Here is a 20,415-nt window from a genome sequence, read left to right as displayed (position 1 = left end):
TTAAATGTATTTAGTCTTATTTAGAGAATGTGCATTTAAAGTCTGTTACTGATGACACCTAAAAACTCATCTCTGTGTATCAGAGTTATATATTTAGATGCTTTTCCTGTAAACTGAATTCCTTCCCACCTTTCAATGCCTTAGATGTAACCTCACACCTCTCTGCCTGCTATTCCCCACTCACTGCAGCTGGAGCACACCAGCTCACCCATGACTCTGCTCAAACACTGTAAAACTACGCCACACTGCACAATGGCAACTTGTAAGGCAGCAGTGTTGGGAGCAACTCAGCCGTAGGTGTTTTGTCTATTTTCAAAGCATATGTGCCCAAATTGATACAGGACTTGTTTAAACATAGTATAAGCATCCCAATTAATCTATTTACTGGCTATTCTTAGCAACTTAAATACAGGTTCAGCTTATCTGAATTATCGGATTTGCTCATCTCTTTTAAGTAAACTCCTTTTTTTTTGTTCACACTGTGGGATTGTGCCCATCTGCCATGGTCTGACAGAGGCTGAGGCTTGTCCCCGTTCAACCATCTCATATGTCTGTGGGAAAGCACTCTGGTAAACCTTAATGCTTTTTACTGTGTTGCAGTTGTTTGCCAGTGAAAATAAAGAGGCGCCACATGTCCCACAGATCGCAGGAGAAAAATCTTTTCATGTACAACGTCAAAAACAGTGAAGAGTGAAGGGTCGTCTGGAGCGGGAGAGGAATGACTGTCTGTCAGAGAGGTATGAACTTATTTCTTCAGCTACGAGCAGGAGAGCTAAGAAATGGCCGATGGGATGCTGCCTGTCCCTGACCTTAGTCCAAGAACTGGTCTTGAAAGAAAACAAAACAGAGTGAGTTAAGAGGTGTCAAGAACAATCTAAACTGTGGTAAAAAAAATAAAAATCTGAAACCTAACCTTACTGGAGGAATTTGCCTTTCCCAACACCCCCAACAACCTGTTTTTTGTTTATGTTTCCGAGCAACATGATTGTGTCCCATTACAACAGTAATGTTGCTGTGAGTGGCCATTCAAGAACTATTCCGGGAAATGGAGCTTCACATTTTACCCAAAGGGCTGATTTGAAAATAGATCTGTAACTCAACGTCAGTGTGATTTGGATTTTGGGAAGCGTATTGCTATAATGGGCTGTGATACTGATGGAAGTATTGCCCAACATTTTACTTGCTAATTATTGCTCAACATTACGAGCAGCAGTGAGGAATGGTTCGGTTATTTCAAGGTCAAGAAAGCGCCACATGCTGCAACAATGAGTCTTTGGTTGACAAGAGAAAGGGTTTTAAAAGTCTTAGCTACAAAGAAACATTTTTCCAACAGCATTTTAATGGTTGCATTTCCCCTGCTGCAATGTTAGGTCCTACTTTACACCTAAACATAGTTATTGTTTGTTGCATACATACAAAATGTAGTTTAAAATGATCATATGTAACATAAACATAGAAACACCTTCCCCTTCAAACCAAAATCAGTCCAGTTCTAGCCTCAGTAACTATGTGTCAAGGTTGATTGATCGTTAAGTATTTTAGTCTTTTAATTACTGCTAGTAAATAAGTGTTTAATGTTGCTTTAATGTTAATGTTTACTATTTTTCTTACTATGTCTCAGTGTTATTCCAACCTGCACACTGCAAACGTTAAGCACATGTTCGTGTTTGTCCTCTTTAATCATACTCAGTATCAAGCACTGAATGCTACAAACTTGACCAATGTGATTTGTCCAAACTATTATATGAAACATGTGAACACTGATGTTGTTTATCCATTTCACAGCGTGTCAAAATATGATTATATTTAAAAATAAATAAATGTTTTGACACAGAAGGAATCAGAGCTAGGCGACGATCCTAGCATCAGAATGTCGGTAAAATGTGACCTTTCATTTGCTGTAACCTGTTCTGACCAAACACCTATCTAACATATGACCCTTGACATTTTACCCAAAATGCACTTTTTAAAGTTTTCTCCAGTAAATCAAACCCAGTCATTTACAAAACAGAAAGAAAAAAAACATTCAGGGTATGAAAGGCTTGTTTTTATGACTCTGTGTCATAGACAATAAACTGGTGCAGTTTTGTTATTGAAACTATGATTAATTCCATGATATTCATGCTTAAAGTTGCTTATAGAAAAAAATGTTGAACAAAAAAAACAGATTTGGCTTTAGATTGTGACACCTGGAGTGGGTGTAAAATTTATTTGTTTGCAGTTTTTAGCTGAACTCAAATATGATTTTCATTACTGAAATTTTTATGTGTCCGTCTTTTCATATGTATGTCAACAACAATTTGCTGTTTCATGGTTGGTTATGTGCTGTACTATTTCTTGGCGGAGATGTTGGTGGTTCTGGCCAACATGTAACTGGAGCGTGAAGACAGGGTGGTTAAGTAATGCTTTTATGGTATTTACATGATTTTTGCATTATGGTGTTGCAGACCCTAATTTGTAAAGTGTATAATATAATACATTCTTGTTTAATCTGTTTATGCAATAACAACTTTTGGACTAACTTCTCCTCAACAAATCTTAGCAGAAAACCACAGATCATGTAATAAAGAGAATTGTACCCACAGTGCTGCCACATGCAGACCCATACATTTCAAGCACGACAAACCAATTACACTCCCCTCAATATTTGGAACACATGCATTTCCCCACCCACAAAAACATGAAAAAACAATCTGAAAAACCACCTCAGTGTTCGCTCATAGACACAACAATAGCTCTGACGGAGGCAAGTCTCTTTTCTTCAGCATAACAAACACAGATGTATGTGTCCTCGCTTAGCAGGAAGTTTTGAACATGAGCGGAAATCTTGCTGAAATACAAACATCGTAAATTATCTGAAGTTCATTCACCTAGAAGTGTAAGTTTCCCTGCTGTCTACAATTTGTGAGTTAAATGCACTTCAGTGGATTAATTTATCCATTTTGTGCATAAAACCAGTTGAGTTAAATTAACTTAATGTAAGCAAACAAGTTCAATAAACTGAAGATATTAAGTGGAATCGACTAGTCACATAGACAATGCGGACAGACAGACGAGCTCTCCTTTTATATTTTCTAAGTGTGAAGAAACTGAATTCACTACTAACCTGACCACAGTGAGATTTGTTGTGATTATTATGAAAAGAAACAACCACAACGTAATTTAACACGTAATAAGAACACAGCAAGTTTCCACCATGTCTGTTTTCTCAAAACTACAAAAAAAACAAGAGTCTCTGGGGACTTTGAACTCGCCAATAACGCTTCCTGGAAGGTCTGCTTATAAACAACTTTTGCTCCTTATAAACCTAATTTATTGAGTTGAGTAAACTGAACAGCTCATTCATCCATTTGTTGTTTTAAGTAAAAATGCCTCAAGGTATAAAAACTCAGGTGTTTAACTTCTAAAGTGGTCTGAAAACAAAAATTTGATCATCTAACTTTGGGTAAGTAGAAATGAGCAACATTTATATATTTACATTAAGCAAGCTAGAAGGAAAAAAAAGTTGATTTTATGATTCCTTTAAGCTGTTTTGCATTCCAGGAGTCCATAAACTGATGCAGAAAGACACAAATTGGTGGATTAAATTTGCCAGATCATAAGAAATTAAAAGTCTGACACTCAAAATGTCATGTGGGACAAATCCCAGACTTGTGCCCCTCCTCAAGGTTTGAACAAAATCTACATCCAAGAGCTTATGGAAGAATATAGACACCTTAATGATGACGACCTGCATTCTGCTGGACTGAGAGAATGTGTGAAATGCCTTTGCCTCTGACTGCAGTACAGGAGGAGGCCTGCATGCCAACAACATCCAGGGTTTGTTATGTGAGCAGAGATGCTCACTACTGGAGCCTTCTAAGACAGACCACACGGTGGCAGGAGCGATGCTGTGTTTTTTCTGCGTAACAAGGACCACTGCTGACCTCTGAAGTGTGGTCTTTGTGGGTGAGAATGACAAGGCTGAAGTGAAAACATCAAATCTCCACAAGAGAATCAATCCGGGCAAAGCTAATATGAACCTTTATTTAAAATCCTGATCTGCCACCGACTGACCGCTATGATTCACACACTTCCCTCAGCTGGGTTTCATGTCGTGTGTCAGGAGCCAGTCTTTGGATTGAGTGTCCGGGTGAGCGCGGGGCGCAGGAGCGCGCCTGTGTGCGCACCACAATAAAGCTTTTCATGTTGGGCTCTCAGCTCTGACTCAGTGTTTCCTTCACTACTTTTCATTTCTTTCAGCCAACACAAACTTTTATTCCAACAGAAGTCCTCAAGAGCAACAAGTGAATGCAAGGAAAGCAGTTCAAAATAAGTAAAAAATGTATTATTAAAGCGCAAAAAGAGACCGAAAAGTTAATGTTTGGATAAATCCTGTTTCTGCCTCTGTTTGGAGTAGGTCTCCCAGTGTAGGTTAGTGTTTGATGTGCAGCAGTGGACAGATGCAAAACAATCCCAAACAGAGCCTTAATTGAAACCAGATGTCAGACGCGAGTTGTAGCCCACGCATTCCTCCCGTCCAGAGCGAGAAAGAGCGCAGAAAAGTGACAAAGAAAGAGCGACAGGAATGTTGAACGTGCACAAAACAGAGCAAACTGTCACCACTTGTCGCAAAAGTTTGTGCGCTTCACGCATTTTCCATATCTCACATTTGTTTTGCTTCTAATTGATCCTACCTTTCATTGTGCTTTACAGGACTGAACCGCAGTGAATCTCTGGTTTGAAGTCACATCCACAGCATCGCAGTGGCATTTGCCCCAAAGCTCCTGTTGAGCGCCACGGCACCTTCAGTCTGGAATCCCAGTGCTCTCAGTTTGTTGTAGGGGTAGATGAGTAATAATAGTAAAAATAAAAAAATAAAAATAGAACTCAGAGCTCCATCCGTTGCTCTGCACTCTGGGGACGACCTCCTTCAGCGCAGGTAACTTCAGTGCTGCAGCGTTGGGGAAAAAAAAAAGAAAAAAAAGGAATGAACTTTTCTGAAGGCGGGGGATGAAAGTAGGAGTTACAAGAGCAAGTTGGAAAAACCGTGTTATTATCTTATCTTCTCTCATTCATGTGGCTGTCTGCAGAGATGCTGGGCTGAGGCTGTATCCAGGTCCAGCTCGGCTCTGTGCTGGTACCAACTCATAGACTGAAGGAATCCAAACGTGAGAGGAAGTGGTGCGCCTGTAGGGCTGTTTGGAGAAACCACGTGTTCCTCACATCTGTGCGCACCGTCTGCACCCCTGGCTGTTCACTCTGTGCACTCTGTGTTTTTTACTGTTGCGCACATTTACGCTGAATAAGGAGTGGTAACATTAGACAGCACTGGCTGAACGTGTGCAGCAGATCAGCAGGCATACAGAGGGGCAGCCTGCAGATGTTTGTACAGCATGTGGGTGGTGGGTCCTTGTTCTGACACAGTATGGTCAAACATAGCCATTGCAGCAGGTATTTGGGTAGATTTTTGTTCCCTGAACCCAAATACTGTTTTGTCATTAGACTTCACGAGGCCATAGCCACTGCGTCACCATGAAGGGATCATGGGTTTCTTACAGTCATGTCTAATAGTGTGTTATATTGCTTTGTTTCTTTCTTTTGTATTTACCTTCATTTCATAGTAACCTAACGACATAGAACAGGTATCATTAAAATGATTATGATTAATTAGCCTGGCCTACTGCCTGTCTCCCAGCTGTGGATCATTCCCTCTGAGTTGGAGGTGAGCTGATGCCCCAAATGAAGGACCTTCAGTATCTTTGGAGCTCCTGTGACAGAAACATGGAATGTGAAAGGGACAGACAGATTGCTGCAGTGTCGGCAGTAATGTGGATGCTGTACCGGACCACCAGGGTGAAGAGGGTTCTGAACCAGAAGGTGAAGCGCTCAATTTACCACTCAGTGTATGTTCCGACCTTCACTTACTGTCTGGAGCTCTGGGTCATAACTGAAAGAATGAGGTTGTGGATACAAGTGGCCATAATGAATTTCCTCTGAAGGGTGGCCAAGCTCAGCTTCACAGATAGGGTGAGGAGACTGGACATCCAGAGTCACTGCTCTTTCACATCCAAAGAAGATAGCTGAGGGGGTTCCACCATCTGATGAGGCTATCACCTTGGTGCCCTCCTTTGGAGGTTTTCCAGGTTTGTCCAACTAGGTAGACTCAGAACTCTCTGGAGAGATTGTCTCATCTGACCTGGCAATACCTTTGGATCCCCCAGGAGGAACTAAGAAAGGCTGCTGGTGATGGAGACATCTGGAATGTCCTGTCCTGCTCAGCTGCGACCATGACCGGAACCTGAATATGTGGAAGAAAAATATGTATTCATCTATGAAGACAAGTCAAATGTTTGTTTCCACTCTGTGCAGTTACTGACACTTTATAGCCAAATATTACTCTGAAAATGTTTCTTACACAATTACGGTTGATGTATTGATGTCAACCTTCCATGCAGGCTCTGGCCGTGCACTGCAAGTCCAAGATAGACGTAGCCAACAGGAAATGATGCACCTGTTTATGGACTACAGTACTGAATACTGCCATCTTGGTCATGAAATCCAACATAACTATCAAGCAGTGGCTCTGACTGAGAACTCGAGGACACTATGAATGTTGATGCAGTAGCGACCAGTCAAACAGAAGACAGCCATGCCCTAAAATGACTCTTTTTCCAGTAAATGGGGTCACAATTTACTAAATGACCATCATGTTGTATTGGAGGAGAATAAACTTGTAAGGAAATTATTTATTGAGGTAATGAATCATGTGAGAAGTACGATCATTTTCTCATAAACGTTTGTTCAATCAGACTCCTTTGTTTTAGATTTAAGGTCTTTCCATGGTGCTCTCTCTTTCCACACCCAGCTTACATCCATCTTTTTATTCAGTCGATGCTCTCCACTCTGTGCAATCACTGACGGCTTTCTTAAAGCAAAACATGAACCTATTTATTTTTCTAGCACAAATGATGCGATGGCGTTAATATCAGTTTTTCCTTCCATGTCCTGACTGACGTAAAGAGATTTTATTGGTACAGTATTACAATCATAAGAGTCAGTTAAACAAGTGATGGACACACTGATGGATCCTAACTTTGTGCAAACCACAGACTGTATGTAAAGGCGGGACAAAGCCTTTAGTTATGAAAAGTGAAGCCAATGCAGAAGTGCCTTTAACCTAAATCGTTTTTTGAAATGTTTCAGTTCATTTATTGTCACCTGACTGTGTTTGTTAAACCGAGAAAAATGAAGTCGAGTCAGTCAGTCAAACCTAAAACCACATTTTCCTCCTTATTTTGTATATTTAATTTTCACTTTGAAAAGATGGACTGAGTTTGTTGGGTTTGATAAACTGTGAGTAACAAAGTGTGTAATAAGACGTTTCTGTCTCAGGAACTGTTTTGTACATAGTAGACTAACAGATTTCTACTCTGTGGAGTATTTTTTATTTTTTAGTAAATGTAACACATTTAAGAGATGTCATTATTTACAAAAGAGCAAAGATGCAATTATTTCCACTCAAACTGCACAACAAGGCATCCTTAAGGTTTTGTCCACTTGGGGGCAGTAACAAAGTTGGTAGGACTTAGAGATGTTTTCAAACTATTCAAACATCCAGAAGAAATAGAGGAACATTATTCTTCATTCAAACTCATTGTGGCCACCCGGTGAATAAAAGTCACTCATCTTTTAATTCTTTCTGGTCTTTATCAGCTCATGAGAAAAATTAGAAATTTATCAAAACAGAAGTGTTGAACTGGATGAACTGGAGCAGATAATTCTCTGTAGGTTTGTCACACTACAGGTAGGCGTTTGATCCACCATTAATGCAGAGATATTGACTTCAGCAGGTTTATTGTACAGTGGGACTCACACAGCGATCACTGAGCATCACTTAACAAAAGATTACATTTTGCATGTGCTCACGTGAGATCATTGCACAAAGTCTCACATATGTTTATTCTCCTGATTGATTCTCCTGAAGTCTGCTGAAAGAAAATGTACCGACCAAGTCAACTCTCTAAAAACGACTGCTTTCATAGAATTTTATTTCAGTCTAACAAATCATCTGTCACAGACTCCTGTCTGAGTCGTTGCTGTTCAATGACCTACAGTAAGACATATTTTTCACTAATCCTGTTTCCTAATACCAGACTCAGTGTGGCTCTCAGACCAGTGTTTTGCTGCTTCATCTATTACACTTGAGCTCTCGGTAAAGCTTTTTATCCTTACACCTGTTGATCTCTTCAGGTTTGATCAGTGCTACAAAATTTAAGACACGACCACATTGCGGCATGTATGGACCGACTGCAACACCTTGGAGGAGTTTATAAAGCTCTTTAAAACCTGGAAACACTTTCATAGATCATCAGATGATCAGACTCCCCAAAACCAAACCAAACTAAAATCATTTGCTAAACATCCGCCTGTTTAAGTGTTGATTTATATTTTACTCCTCCCTGAATAATGACGTGCTTGTAGTCTCACAAAACCAAGAGCCCTTTTTACTGTCAACTGTTTTATGCTCAGGTCAACCATGGGAGAACATGGGAAGAACGTTTCTCCCTGCAGTGTTATAGGAACCAGGTGCTGAAGGTGTCAGTGAGGCTGGAGGACAGGCTGGTTTTCATTATTATCCAGTAAGGACTCTATTTTCTGGGTCACAGCATGCAAAAAGGTCACATTTTTGAGGGAGATGAGGCGGCAGTGAAGAGACGGGGACAGAGAAACCCTTTCAACCCGAGTCCCCCACATTTCATCAGGAGTGGAGATACTAAACAGCTCGCTGCTGAGGGAACTGTTTCCTTTCACTAAAAATACACTGGTTCACATCTGGATAGAGATCTAAGAATAACTGGTGGTCATGTATACATAACCTGCTGAAGTTACCCATCAGTTATAAGAAAAGATTTGTGTGTTTTCACCTATTTAAATGCAGGTTACATCTGCTTAAACGGTAGAAGGGTGCAGCTCTGCAGCACTCTTATGAGATCATTCAAAGCAAAACAAGCTTGTTGATTATATGATCTCGTCTTATCTCCACTTAGAAAGGATTCACTGCTGCTGCTGCTGCTGCTGCTGCTGTGTGTGTGTGTGTGTGTGTGTGTGTGTGTGTGTGTGTGTGTGTGCGCTATATTAAGGACTTCCCTCAGAACTGATGTCAAAGCAGCCCAACACGGCTAATTTAACATTAATGTTGAAAATACTTTTTAATTTTATTACAAGAAACTACTCCTCTGCACTTCATATGAAATAAAATATGACATGAACTAATTTCCCTCCTCTTCTGTCCAGTTCAATCTTTCTGTTTCCTGAACTAACAGACACCCCGTTATAACACATCACGTTAATTAATTGTCCTAAGAATGAACAACATGTTTGATATGACCAAGAAAACCAACAAGTCTCTCTGTCAGCGTGACGAATGCTGGATTAATGGGCATCAGCATCAAGCAAAGACAGTAATAGGATAAAGCTCAAGTGGAAAGAGCACAAATAGACCTGACCAGGTCAAGATAACCTGCTGACTGCTGTCCACACAGAGCACTTTGTTTATTTCCATCAGCCGAGACGCACCGTCGGTCTTCTGCTGGTGAGTTGTTTTTGTTGTGTTGGCTCTGTTGGGTATTTCTTCTCTTTTTATTAGTCAGACTGTTGCATTTGATAATAAACCTCTGCTAAATGTTAATATCTTACTACTGTTTTGTTAATGTTTCAAACACTCTCTTGTATTTTGACTTGTGCTTTTCCTTACTTGCCTCTTTAAAAATGATATTTTGAGAGCAGGGTAAGTTATGACGGCACTCACTGGAGCTCCAGTTTTATCAGTTCGAGCCTCTTTAAACTCCTTTTTTATTCCGAATCACACACTTATGTCACTCTGTTGCTTGGTGATTGTTAGAAACAAAAGCTAGAGATGTTGCCAGTGGGATGTAATAGAGCGGCTTTCAGCTTAAACCCATAATGAAATAAGGCATGAGTACATCCTCATTTACTGTAAATCCCTGCTGAATGCTCACTTGTGTAACTCCTTGCATGGCTGAACTGGGCCAGAGACTCCAGAAAAGTCCAGCAGGTGAGTTAAGCTGTAAAGTGTTAGCAAACAGGCAAATAAACACAACGGATCTTTCAGAAGGTTTTTTTTTTTTTTTCGGTGTATATTTTTGTGACTTGCTGGAGCCTGACCTCCTGGCACAGCAGATGGCCCGGGCGTAAACACAGCCTGCCAGCTTTTCCAGCTGAGATGGACCCTATGATGTATCTTATTAGGTGCTCACCTCCTGCTGCTGACCTCTTCATGGTCCGGCTTCAAGTAAAAACAAAACTCAGTCAGCTGAATGATTAAAGGGATGCACGAGAAGAAAGAAAGAAGAAAAGTTGTAGTGATGCAATGGCAGCAGACTACACTGTAAACATGAACAACCAGAGAGCCGGTGTTTTAAAAATGCACTACAAAGTTACAGTACAAAACTACCCTGTGCAGAGACTTTACAGGTTACTTTTAAAAATAATCTGTAAATAAAATGGTTGCTTTTACACTTTAACGCCACAGAAACTCTTCACAGTATGACTGCCGGCATAATCTACCTGTGATTACTACACATGCACTATTTAAGGTTTTACTGAAATGTATCTTTGTGGTCAAACTAAACTCAAGAGCTCTCATGTTTCTCACGTCCAAGTACGAGGGACAGATTATTGCAGGTTCGTAGGTCCAGACAGACGTGCAGCACCACCAAGTGGCAGACTAACTTATGACCGCATCCAGAACTGTTGACATTAAATCACACTTGAGCTCAAATCCTATTAACTTTCTGGATCAGACTAGACGACACCTGTTTTGGTTTCTTAACTTAAAAGTGCGTCTGCATGCAAATACATGTAGAGTTGTGTTGGTACTTCTGTGTTTGCATAAGTTACATCTGTTTCTGTGCGCAAATGAGAGTGAGTCAGTTCCAGATGTAAACCACATCTGTCACATGCTTTCAGACTCAGCTGCTCCCATCAAACTCTGAGCTCCAGAATGAAGTTCCTGCTCAGTTTGGCCGTTTTGGTGGCCACACTGTGTGGCCTCAACTCTGTTCCTGCGGACCAACCCACAGCCGTCTCAGAGGAGACCCTCAAACGTAAGTTGGAAGCAGGATCTCTTCCAGACAGCCCGTGTAGCGTCCTACAATCCATTCACATATAAGTCAGGCTTGACCCAGCACTTCTGATTGTTTTATTTATTTAGTGTTACATGTTTGCTATCTTAGACGTTTAGATTGTAATGCAAAAAACAACAACTATGAAATAACTGATGATTCTGTTGAAATTCACGAATCGTTAGCCTCATAGCATAATTGCCTAAGTAATTTTTTGGTCAAATTGAGATATTTGCCTAACTTTACTCTCCTATCACTTCTGCGTCATCCTGTCTTTCTACCTATGTCATTGGCCAATCACATCTGGTTGAATGTACTGTTAAAAAAATCAATAATAAATACCAATGTAATTTCTAAAAATTGTGTTTTTTCTCATTTCCCAAAAACATGAAAATATGACTTTGGCAAGTATGCTATGAGGCTAACGAAATACAAATGTGAGTGCTTAGAATACACATTTTACCCAGATTTCTATCTCATGCTCTCTCAGAGTTGTCAGTGGATGGTGAGAAACTGGTGGACGAGGAGGTGAGGAGAGCTCTGTACGGGGTGAAGCAGATGAAGGAGGTGATGTGGAGGAATGAGCAGAAGCACGAACACCTCATGAAGTCTTTGAGACACAGCAGCGACAAGAAGAGGGTAAGAGTGACAGCTGCTCTAACAGAAGATTCAAGCAAAAACATGGAAGTGTATGAATGTCTCCTGTTTGTGCCACCAGGGGTCAGCACAGCTGGCCAGGGAGGTGACTGAGAAGCTGGAGGAGGCCGAGGAGCAGTGCAAAGACTCGCTGCAGTCTGAGTGGGAGGAGTGCAGGCCCTGTCTGGAGGATGCCTGTAAATCCTTCTATACCTCCACCTGCCGCAGGGGCTTCGCCACTTTCCATGCAAAGGTATGAAAACTGCAGCTCTGACTGTGTTGTTCTTGCTCTAACCCACAAACTCCAGCACAGTATTGCCAGAAATAAAGTAGTGTTTATCTGTTGAACCCTCCCTTTTTAGTACAGCTGACATCTTCTCTGCATTGACTGAGGTGATAAATTCAGTCAAGCACTAAAATATGATGAAAGCACATGCGTTAATCAGTAAAATCACCTGCACGCATTTAGAATAATCAGCAATACACTGAACTCCAAAGTATGTATTGTCCTTCAGACCACTAGTTGCCCAGCTAAACTCAACACAGGCGACCTAATTTGCCTCACAAGATATTACATTGAAACAGTGTTTAGAGGTTTATCCTCTTAAGACTTCACATGCGTGGACACAGTAGCTAATTTAAAAAATAAATAAATAAAATTGTAATAGTTTATTGTTATTATCTTATTATTTATATGTTATTTTTATATTCTTTATTTTTTAATTTTTAAAAAAATATTTTTTAACATATATTGTATTTTCTTTATATTTTTTTTTATTTTTTATTCTCTTTGCTATTTGATCAGATGAAATAGCAACATTTTTTTTTTTTTTTAAATGCACATCAAACAAGAGCTCAGGTCTTAAGAGGTTCATCTATACAGAATATGACAGAAAAGCTTTGCCAAATAATGAAAAACAAAAGTAGAATGGGTTTTTTTTTTTAGCTTGTTTTAAACCCCAAAAATCACTTTCTTGCCTCCACCACAGCCAGACATAACAGTAAAATACACTATTTCTAATACACTGGATGTTTTACTGCTGACATTGGATCTTTGGAGGCGATATCACTGATACATGTATTAAGAAATCCCAGTATGGATATATCGTCTATTGTTTATAACATGGTTCATCAGAAAGGCAAAATGATGGGGTCAGTATTTATTATTTTCTAGCAATGTGTTTTCTTAACTCGTTATCATTGTGCCATGCAGACACAACCTGACTGGCTGACGCGCCACCTTCAGCTGTGATAGGTACTCTGCTACATGTGCTGCAGACTGTGCTAAGAGTTCTGTAAAGAATGCAGCTGCTCTTTTTGACAAACTATTTGATGATGCAGTTCCGAAATAATCTCAATTATCTGTTTCTGTACTGCGTTCTGTAAAAGAAAGTTTTTATATTGCTGTATGCTGGATAACATACCGATAAGATACCAATATATCTGTGGCATCAGTTGGGCTCTACTGACTCCCACAAATTCTGTTTTGTAGGTCGAAAACTTTTTCCAAAAAGTCTCAAGGCGCTTCGGCCCCCGTGAGCCCAGCATGGAGGCAGGAGACATCCTGGTGAACCAGGGTCCTGACAGCACAGACACAGAGGTTGTCCGAATTGAGGATTCCTTCAACCGCCTGATCAGCAAGGTTGGCACAGTGGTGAACCGTAGCGTCACACTGGTGTCGAGGATGAGCAGCAGGGTCGACAAAGTCCTTCAGAAAGCCTTCCTGAACAACACCGATGTCCTGACTGAAGAAAGCACCTCTGATCCCTACTACCCTGGCCGGGACTCGGGCTTCCTGCAGGGCGTGGGCCTGGAGGAGGTGCTGGAATCCTTCTTTGACTTTGGCAAGAGCGTCGTCGAGGAGTTTGGAGCTGTGGTGACTCAGGTGTTTGATGACATCCACCAGACAGTGGAGGAGGAGAAGAAGAAAGGTAGTGCGGCGCTCAGCAGCCACATATGTGCCATCGTGAGAGAACAGATTGAAATGGTTGTATGTGTGAAACTATAAGAGCTGAATGGTTTGAAAGCAAACATGAAGATCCTTTAGCTTCAGTAGCACATGGTGAGGAACGATCAGCAGTCATAACCTCAGAAACAGCTGAAACTTTAAAAAGTATTCGCTTACAGAGTCGCCATCTGTTGCTCTCCTTGAATGACCATCTAAACACTAATCTACCTTGTTCATCATTTTTGTATTTGCTGTAGGGAGGGGAAGCTTCCCTCGTTTCCTGCAGAACAGAAAGCTGTGCAGAGACCTTCGCAAACAGACATCTGAGTGCTGGCAGCTGCAGAACCAGTGTGAGGCCTGTCAGGGAGCTCTGCTCACAGGTGAAGCACCACCAACCCTGGACTCCCTGTTTATTTCAGCTGTTCTCTTTCCACACAATAAGCTCATCACCATCTCTCCTCCAGAGTGTCCCAGTGTTCGGGAGCTGCATGTAGAGCTGGAGGAAGTTTCCCAGCTGGTGGATGTCTCCAAAGAGCAGTACAATGAGATCTTGTCCATTGTCCAGCGCCACACGGATGAAACGGTCAACTGGCTCAGCAACATGGCGGCTGAGTTCAGCTGGGTGGCTCAGGCTGTGAGCAACAGCAGCACTCCTCAGAACATCTTCCACATCACTATGGTGAGCAGGAACAGGAGGAGGGGTGGTAAAAAAAGGTGGATGTAAAAGAAACATGTAAGGGGGTCAGAAGAGAGAAATATATGCACATGTGGGGGTTTGTGCTGAGGCGTTTTAGATATTTGTTGCACAGAATTTGAATTGCAAACTAAAATATATTGTTAAAGAGTCTATAAGTGGGGGGAGAATCAACAAATGGAGATAAAGACACCCTTTGATATTCATAGAAAAACTTTTGTCAGTATCCAATAATAGCAGGTACAGTCAGCGCTGGTGTAAAACATGACTTCTTCCTCTCTCCAGGTGGCGCCAGAGAGCCGTGATGAGCAAAACGTGTCCGTCAGTGAGACCAAGGTAGAAGTGAACATCTTAAACTCTCCCCCACTTATCCTCTCTGTTCCCGGTGAGCTGGAGCTGCAGGACCCAGCCTTCATCCAGTATGTTGCCCAGGAGGCTCTGGACAAATACAAAGAGATGGTCAGGTGAGAACTTGTCCACATTCTTCCACCGCCACGTGTCCTTCTGGTGATTTTCTTTTGAAAAAAAGAAGGTATATGCTGTCATTGATACTAGGCTTAGGGAAAAGGTGTGCTTGAGTATTTATGAAATATAGTTGCAATATTTGCTCTTACACTCCTTAAATCACAGAAACGCTTTCTCTTCTTCTTCACAGGTTTGAGGACGAGTAAACTACAGTGTCTTCTGAGACTGTTTGTAGAGTAGACATCATCTTGTTGAAATGTACATATACTGCAGCTGAACCATAGCAATTGTTGCTATTTATTGAATGTATAAAGACGGGAATGTACTTCTTGTTGGTTGTAAAATGGTGTAAATAAATAAAAACAGGCTTTCTGGTGGTCTCGAGGTCCATCAGGAGGTGTAAAATGAAACGTTGACCTCTTGGGTCTGAATCCTCCCGAGCAGCACTATCATCCGTCGAGAACACAAAAACTAAAAGACAACCTTTGAGTAAAACTTTTATTTTTTCTGTACAAAATCATATTAGTTACCATTCTCATTATTTCATTATTCATGTCCCCACTAGTTCAAGACCCCATTTTTTAGGAACAATCACATATTACGTGAGCAACGCAACAGAAAAAATACAAAAAAAAAAAAAAAAGTTCACATCTTTGTAGCTTTAAATTTTCTCATATTTCCCATCACATACACCTGCACAGAGAGAGGAAGTACCGCTAAGGATCCGTTATCAGACTGTTTTAATCTCTCTAGAAGAACTGCAGCCCTGCCTGGACCACAGCCTGTGCGAGGTGTTTGTTTTGTTTGTCTGGTTGGAGTGAAGAAGTAATTCATCGGGTCTACCACTGGGAATAGAAATAAGAAAAACTAAAGGGAGTCCCATACATGCAACGACCGTGTCAGATGTTTTGTTGAACATCGCTTGATGGCTTTGCATAGTTGCATTTAAAATGTGTTTTGTGAACTTGTAGCTTTGGATAAAACCCTCCAGCAAACACAGAACTACAGGACGCTGCAGGTGTGCTTAGTCATGGGTTGGTGGGATTTTACTGAGAAGAGAAACAAACACTACAGCTGTGTGTGTGTGTACCTTTGTACCGCCCATCACGGTAAACCTCATGTACTGCAATATTTACCTGTGTAGATGTGTGCAATATAAAGACAAATATGTTAAAATCTTTTATAGCAATCAGAGCTGTGCACTGAAAAAAAGTCAAGATGCTAATTTAAGGACAGAAACGACCTCAATCTCGTTTAAATTTCACAGCTGAAACGTCCATTTCTAAACATTTATAAAATGTTAATCAGGAAAACTGTTTGCCCTGGTAATTTATCAAAATACCTCTGTATGATCTCAAATCCCCAATTAAATTAAAAAAAAGCAAAATAAACAGATGTAATCTGCCATTCAAGTGACTGTGTTAAAAAGAATCATACAAACACTTCTCTTATTCTCACTCGCCCACCTGATCACACCTGCTAAAAATACATTTTTTATACATACTGTATGTACATCTGCTTTGATCTCTTCGTACATTCTTGCATCCATACAGTACACCTTTTTTCATTTACGTCTTCTCACCATCGAAACTTTACAGTCACAGCACATACTTGACAGTTCAACCAGTTGTTGGTCAATCAAAGACATACTTATCAGCCAACATATTCAAAACCAAACTCATGTACATATAAAAGTTTTGGACACCAATATCAAAGACTGTGATGTAAAATACAAATAAAAAGAGGGAAATTGGAGAAGGGGTGAGAGAACTTATCATTAAAAAAGTAAAAAAAAAAAGAAAAAAAAAAAGAAATGTGCATCTGCAAGGAGCAATTAATTTGAAATCCCACTTTTTTTTTTTGATCACAGTGTTGTGGCCAGCCCATGTGGATTATTCTGATTAGCAGAGTTCCCAGAGCCTAACATACCAGCACCAGTCTGCACACTTGGATACTTTGGTCCCCAGGTAGACAAGGGCCAAACCTCTACTTGAGAAAATGTTTTCAGGTGTACCAGTGTCATTGTGGACTAGTTTGTAAAACCTCATTCTCTGCTGCTTCAGCAAAGCGACTGCTGCCTTGTTGAACTTTTCCGGTGTCCCAACTTTTGATTTCCACTGATGTACCTCGGCACGCCTGAGTTCGCCCCAGATCCCCCAGACTAGAGGTTGTCTCCAGGCTGGTACTGTGGCTCTGTGGCTGTGAAGTAATCTTCTAGAAAAGACTGGATGTATTCGAAGGTCGGTCTTTCGTCAGGCTCCTTCTTCCAGCACTGCCTCATCATCTCATGGAGGGAGTCGGGGCAGCCCTGGGGGCAGGGCATGCGGTAGCCTCGCTCTACCTGCTCAAGTACCTCTCGGTTCACCATACCTTGAAAAAAAAAAAAGATACAAAGAAATGGAATTAGGGATGTCCCCATCAAGTCATTTAATCCTAAGCATCTGCCAATATCAAGACCCAAACCCTAGAAAATACAGCTGCGTTCATTTGTTTATTGTACAAAATAACAAAGTAAACAAAGTGAAATATGTCTCTATTAATACCTGTTTTCCACTGAGTGATGCATTTTAGCAGTCAAACTAGAACATGCAAAATGATTAATACAATCCCAATTCCACTTTAAACACTGTAATGCAGTGCCTAATGAATTTATTACACCACCTGTCTAATTTATTAATCACTGTATATATGTATATCGACCATCCAGCATCATGAAGTGCTTTAATGCTCACTCAGCTCTCCACGTTTTACCATTTTGAACAGGAATGAGGAATTTCAAACTGAATTCATCTTTTTCTACACAAGTCTGAGCCGCCTCACTGGACTTCTCTGAGAAGTCTGAACTGAATCAAGCATAACATTCAACCACTCAAACTATTTTGTCTGTTCAGGAATGCAAGTAATTAACTAGAATTTGACATCTTAATGGAGAAATAATAATGTGTTTTTGTTGTTTTGTTTTTTTTTCTATGTAAAACAGTAAATCTGAAAATTCATGGATAACAATAATATTCTATTTGAGCATTAAAAATATCCTTTCAGTTAAAGAGCTTCTACAAACTGGTGTATTAACCATTTCAGACACATTAGAAATGATTTTGGTAATTACCAATGCTGTTAATTTAGGGCAGTTGAGACATAACCTGACATTGGGTGATGGTCTAATACATTTGTAAAGCACTGTACGTATCAAAATTCATGGTCACAACAAATAGAAATAACAGGTTTGGTTAGTGCAGCATTGTCGTAAAGGTTTAACAAGCAAAGCGCAGTGCAATCTAGTAAAAGACTTTGTCAGTGGTCAGGAGCCTTTTTGCAACACTTCATACACGAGCTCCAAAACACAATGAAAACCTGGATTTTCTACCACAGCAATGAGCTGCTCATCCTGCAGGAATTCAGTTTGTCTCTCTGTAATCTTTTTGGCCTTTGTTTGCTTTTAAGCTAATAGTTAAGGTGCAGTCTGCAGACTGAGTCATTTATTTCTTTGTTCTCATATTCTGTATTTCACATCAATGGGACTACTGTGGTCTGTGGTGAAGAGAAAAAAACTACCTCAGACCAACAATGGCTCAAAGAAGAGACAACACAAAAGTTCTTTGCAATTTGACAGTTTACCGCTATAAAAATTGAAGAAGAATTTCATTACTTAGAAAAATTAAAAACCCCTGAAATCAACATGCATAACATTTTGCCAAGTCCATTGTTTCCACACTTGTCTCCTCTCTGCTCTGTGCGAGCACAGCCTGGAGTCAAGCCCAAAAAGTTCAGGCAAAAAGTCCTTGATTTTTGTCACTATTGTTGGTCCTGGCTTAGTCACTGATGACTTTATGATTGCACAAGAAGCACAGAGTTTTTGAGAATCTGGTTAGAGTAAACTGCTCATTTTGGCACTTTTTTTGTGAGACATGTATAATTAATTGATTTTGCAAGTTTGGATGTGAATCATTTTTCTGACTAACGGCATGTCAGAGTGGAGTAGTTCAAGGACCACTGGAAAAGCTGAAATCTGACATTTCTCTCTGTTTTATCGTTTCTGGCACTGACAAATAGTTTCATTTTTTTAAAAAGACAATAAGTTTTGAAACCCATCAGCAGGTTTTCGGGTTAAGAAGGAAAGGAGCTCATAAAATGTCAAGTTCGTAGAAATACAATTCAATTATTAAAGATGTGCCCATGTTCTATCAGGGCAGTCTGGCTAAAACACACAATACTCATACTCTGCCTCAACTTCAAGCAAAAACCAAACAGTACTGCTCCATCTTTATGCCTCTTCCTGCCAGACTGGAGCACAGTTGTGGATTCCTTCCCAAGACAGGAAGACCATGATCCCTGTGGAACAGCACACAAACAGCTCCATGGGGAGCTCAACTGCAGCTAAAAGAGGTTATGATACAAAGTCAGCGGCATGGTCACAGCATCCTCCCCCCTCCATCTCTCTGTGGGAGAGTGGGGATCAGATTATCTCACACTCGGAGAGAGGAAAGACCCAGAGCAACTGCTGAGACCAGGATCTGGTGGCAGCAGCATGTCGGATGCTGAGGCGTTAACATGATTTATGTCTTGCATCTGAACACCTCAGCTCTAATTACATGTCTGCCATATTCAGAGTGAGTATAAATATCTATATATATACCAAAGCTAAAATAGAAGAAGTATGACGTGTTCTCATACAGACGTCTGGTGTTGCTGCGTCCAAATGCTCTTTCACCGTCAAACAAAACACACACAAAAGTCCAGAACCTCAAACATCCACTGGGCCATACTACAATTCTGAGAAGGATAACAAGAGGGTTCAGTCCCCAGAATCTGCAGGTCTGGGGTGAATTAATTAGACTGAATGATCTGCACTGAAATCAAGAAGGCCAGTGGAGCCAGATGGCCCTGTACAAGAGATGGTGGTTAAGTCTGCCATATGGTACGCTCTGTAATCAGTGCCAGGCGAACACGGTTAGACGCGCACACGCTGCAGTCCTGCTCTGCCGCAGCAGGGGGCAGAAACGAGGTGGCAGACTATGATGGGAAGTGGGAGATCACATATGTGAGGGTACTTTCCCATGGACTGATAAGTCAACTAGACACCTGCGTTGACTCACATCGCCTACATCCATTTCTATTCTGATCTGCATGTGTGATAAATTAAAAGCTGTACATGACAGAGGACTAAAATAGCACATTGGGATATTCCTGAGGCAATGCTGAAAGATTTATGCTGGTTTTCCACAAGGAATACTTCTAAGCACTCCATCCATGTTCTTTGCATGCAAAACAACCAAGATAATGAAGAAGTTTAAAACAAAAACTAAAAACAAAACAAGGAGGAAAATAACAGCCTTCCCCTGGTGAAATAAAAATAAAGACAGAAAGATATAAAAGATCAGTGCATGTGTTGTCCTTACCTGGGTACGGTACTCTGCCCTTCGTCACCAGTTCAGTCAGTAGTATACCAAACGACCAGACATCTGATTTGATAGTAAAACGACCATATAATGCTGCTTCAGGGGCTGTCCACTTGATGGGGAATTTAGCACCTGTAAAAAAAAAAA

At 40.7% G+C, this 20,415-nt stretch overlaps 3 protein-coding genes across 3 annotated transcripts in view; 1 reads left to right on the top strand and 2 right to left on the bottom strand.

Moving 5' to 3' along the window:
- The window catches only part of colec12 (collectin sub-family member 12), a 39,719-nt gene extending 34,505 nt beyond the window's left edge, over positions 1–5,214 (bottom strand). Inside the window, exon 1 of the mRNA XM_008287689.1 lies at positions 4,677–5,214. Coding sequence (XP_008285911.1) covers positions 4,677–4,683 — 7 coding nt within the window. The 5' untranslated portion in view covers positions 4,684–5,214. The remainder of the gene's footprint in view (positions 1–4,676) is intronic.
- A 5,791-nt stretch (positions 5,215–11,005) lies between these two features.
- clul1 (clusterin-like 1 (retinal)) lies at positions 11,006–15,181 on the top strand. Its single transcript, XM_008287688.1, has 7 exons — positions 11,006–11,108; positions 11,617–11,765; positions 11,845–12,015; positions 13,255–13,693; positions 13,968–14,090; positions 14,175–14,389; positions 14,690–15,181. The coding sequence occupies exons 1-7, from the start codon at positions 11,006–11,008 to the stop codon at positions 14,870–14,872; spliced, it is 1,383 nt and encodes a 460-aa protein (XP_008285910.1). The 3' UTR covers positions 14,873–15,181.
- Positions 15,182–15,353: 172 nt separating this feature from the next.
- yes1 (YES proto-oncogene 1, Src family tyrosine kinase) overlaps positions 15,354–20,415 on the bottom strand; it is a 32,082-nt gene continuing 27,020 nt past the window's right edge. The window contains exons 11-12 of the mRNA XM_008287687.1: positions 20,269–20,400; positions 15,354–17,239 (exon numbers count right to left, since the gene is read on the bottom strand). Coding sequence (XP_008285909.1) covers positions 17,031–17,239; positions 20,269–20,400 — 341 coding nt within the window. The 3' untranslated portion in view covers positions 15,354–17,030. The remainder of the gene's footprint in view (positions 17,240–20,268; positions 20,401–20,415) is intronic.

The sequence above is a fragment of the Stegastes partitus genome, unplaced genomic scaffold, assembly GCF_000690725.1.
Source record: "Stegastes partitus isolate 25-593 unplaced genomic scaffold, Stegastes_partitus-1.0.2 Scaffold513, whole genome shotgun sequence".
Classification (NCBI taxonomy): Eukaryota; Metazoa; Chordata; class Actinopteri; family Pomacentridae; genus Stegastes; species Stegastes partitus.
This window is presented reverse-complemented; position numbering and strand designations above follow the sequence as displayed.

Coding starts and splice junctions, on each gene's coding strand:
- clul1 (XM_008287688.1), top strand. CDS start 11,006: ATGAAGTTCCTGCTCAGTTTGGCCGTTTTGGTGGCCACACTGTGTGGC. Junction 11,109..11,616: donor CTCAGAGGAGACCCTCAAAC/GTAAGTTGGAAG, acceptor ATGCTCTCTCAG/AGTTGTCAGTGGATGGTGAG. Junction 11,766..11,844: donor ACAGCAGCGACAAGAAGAGG/GTAAGAGTGACA, acceptor TTGTGCCACCAG/GGGTCAGCACAGCTGGCCAG.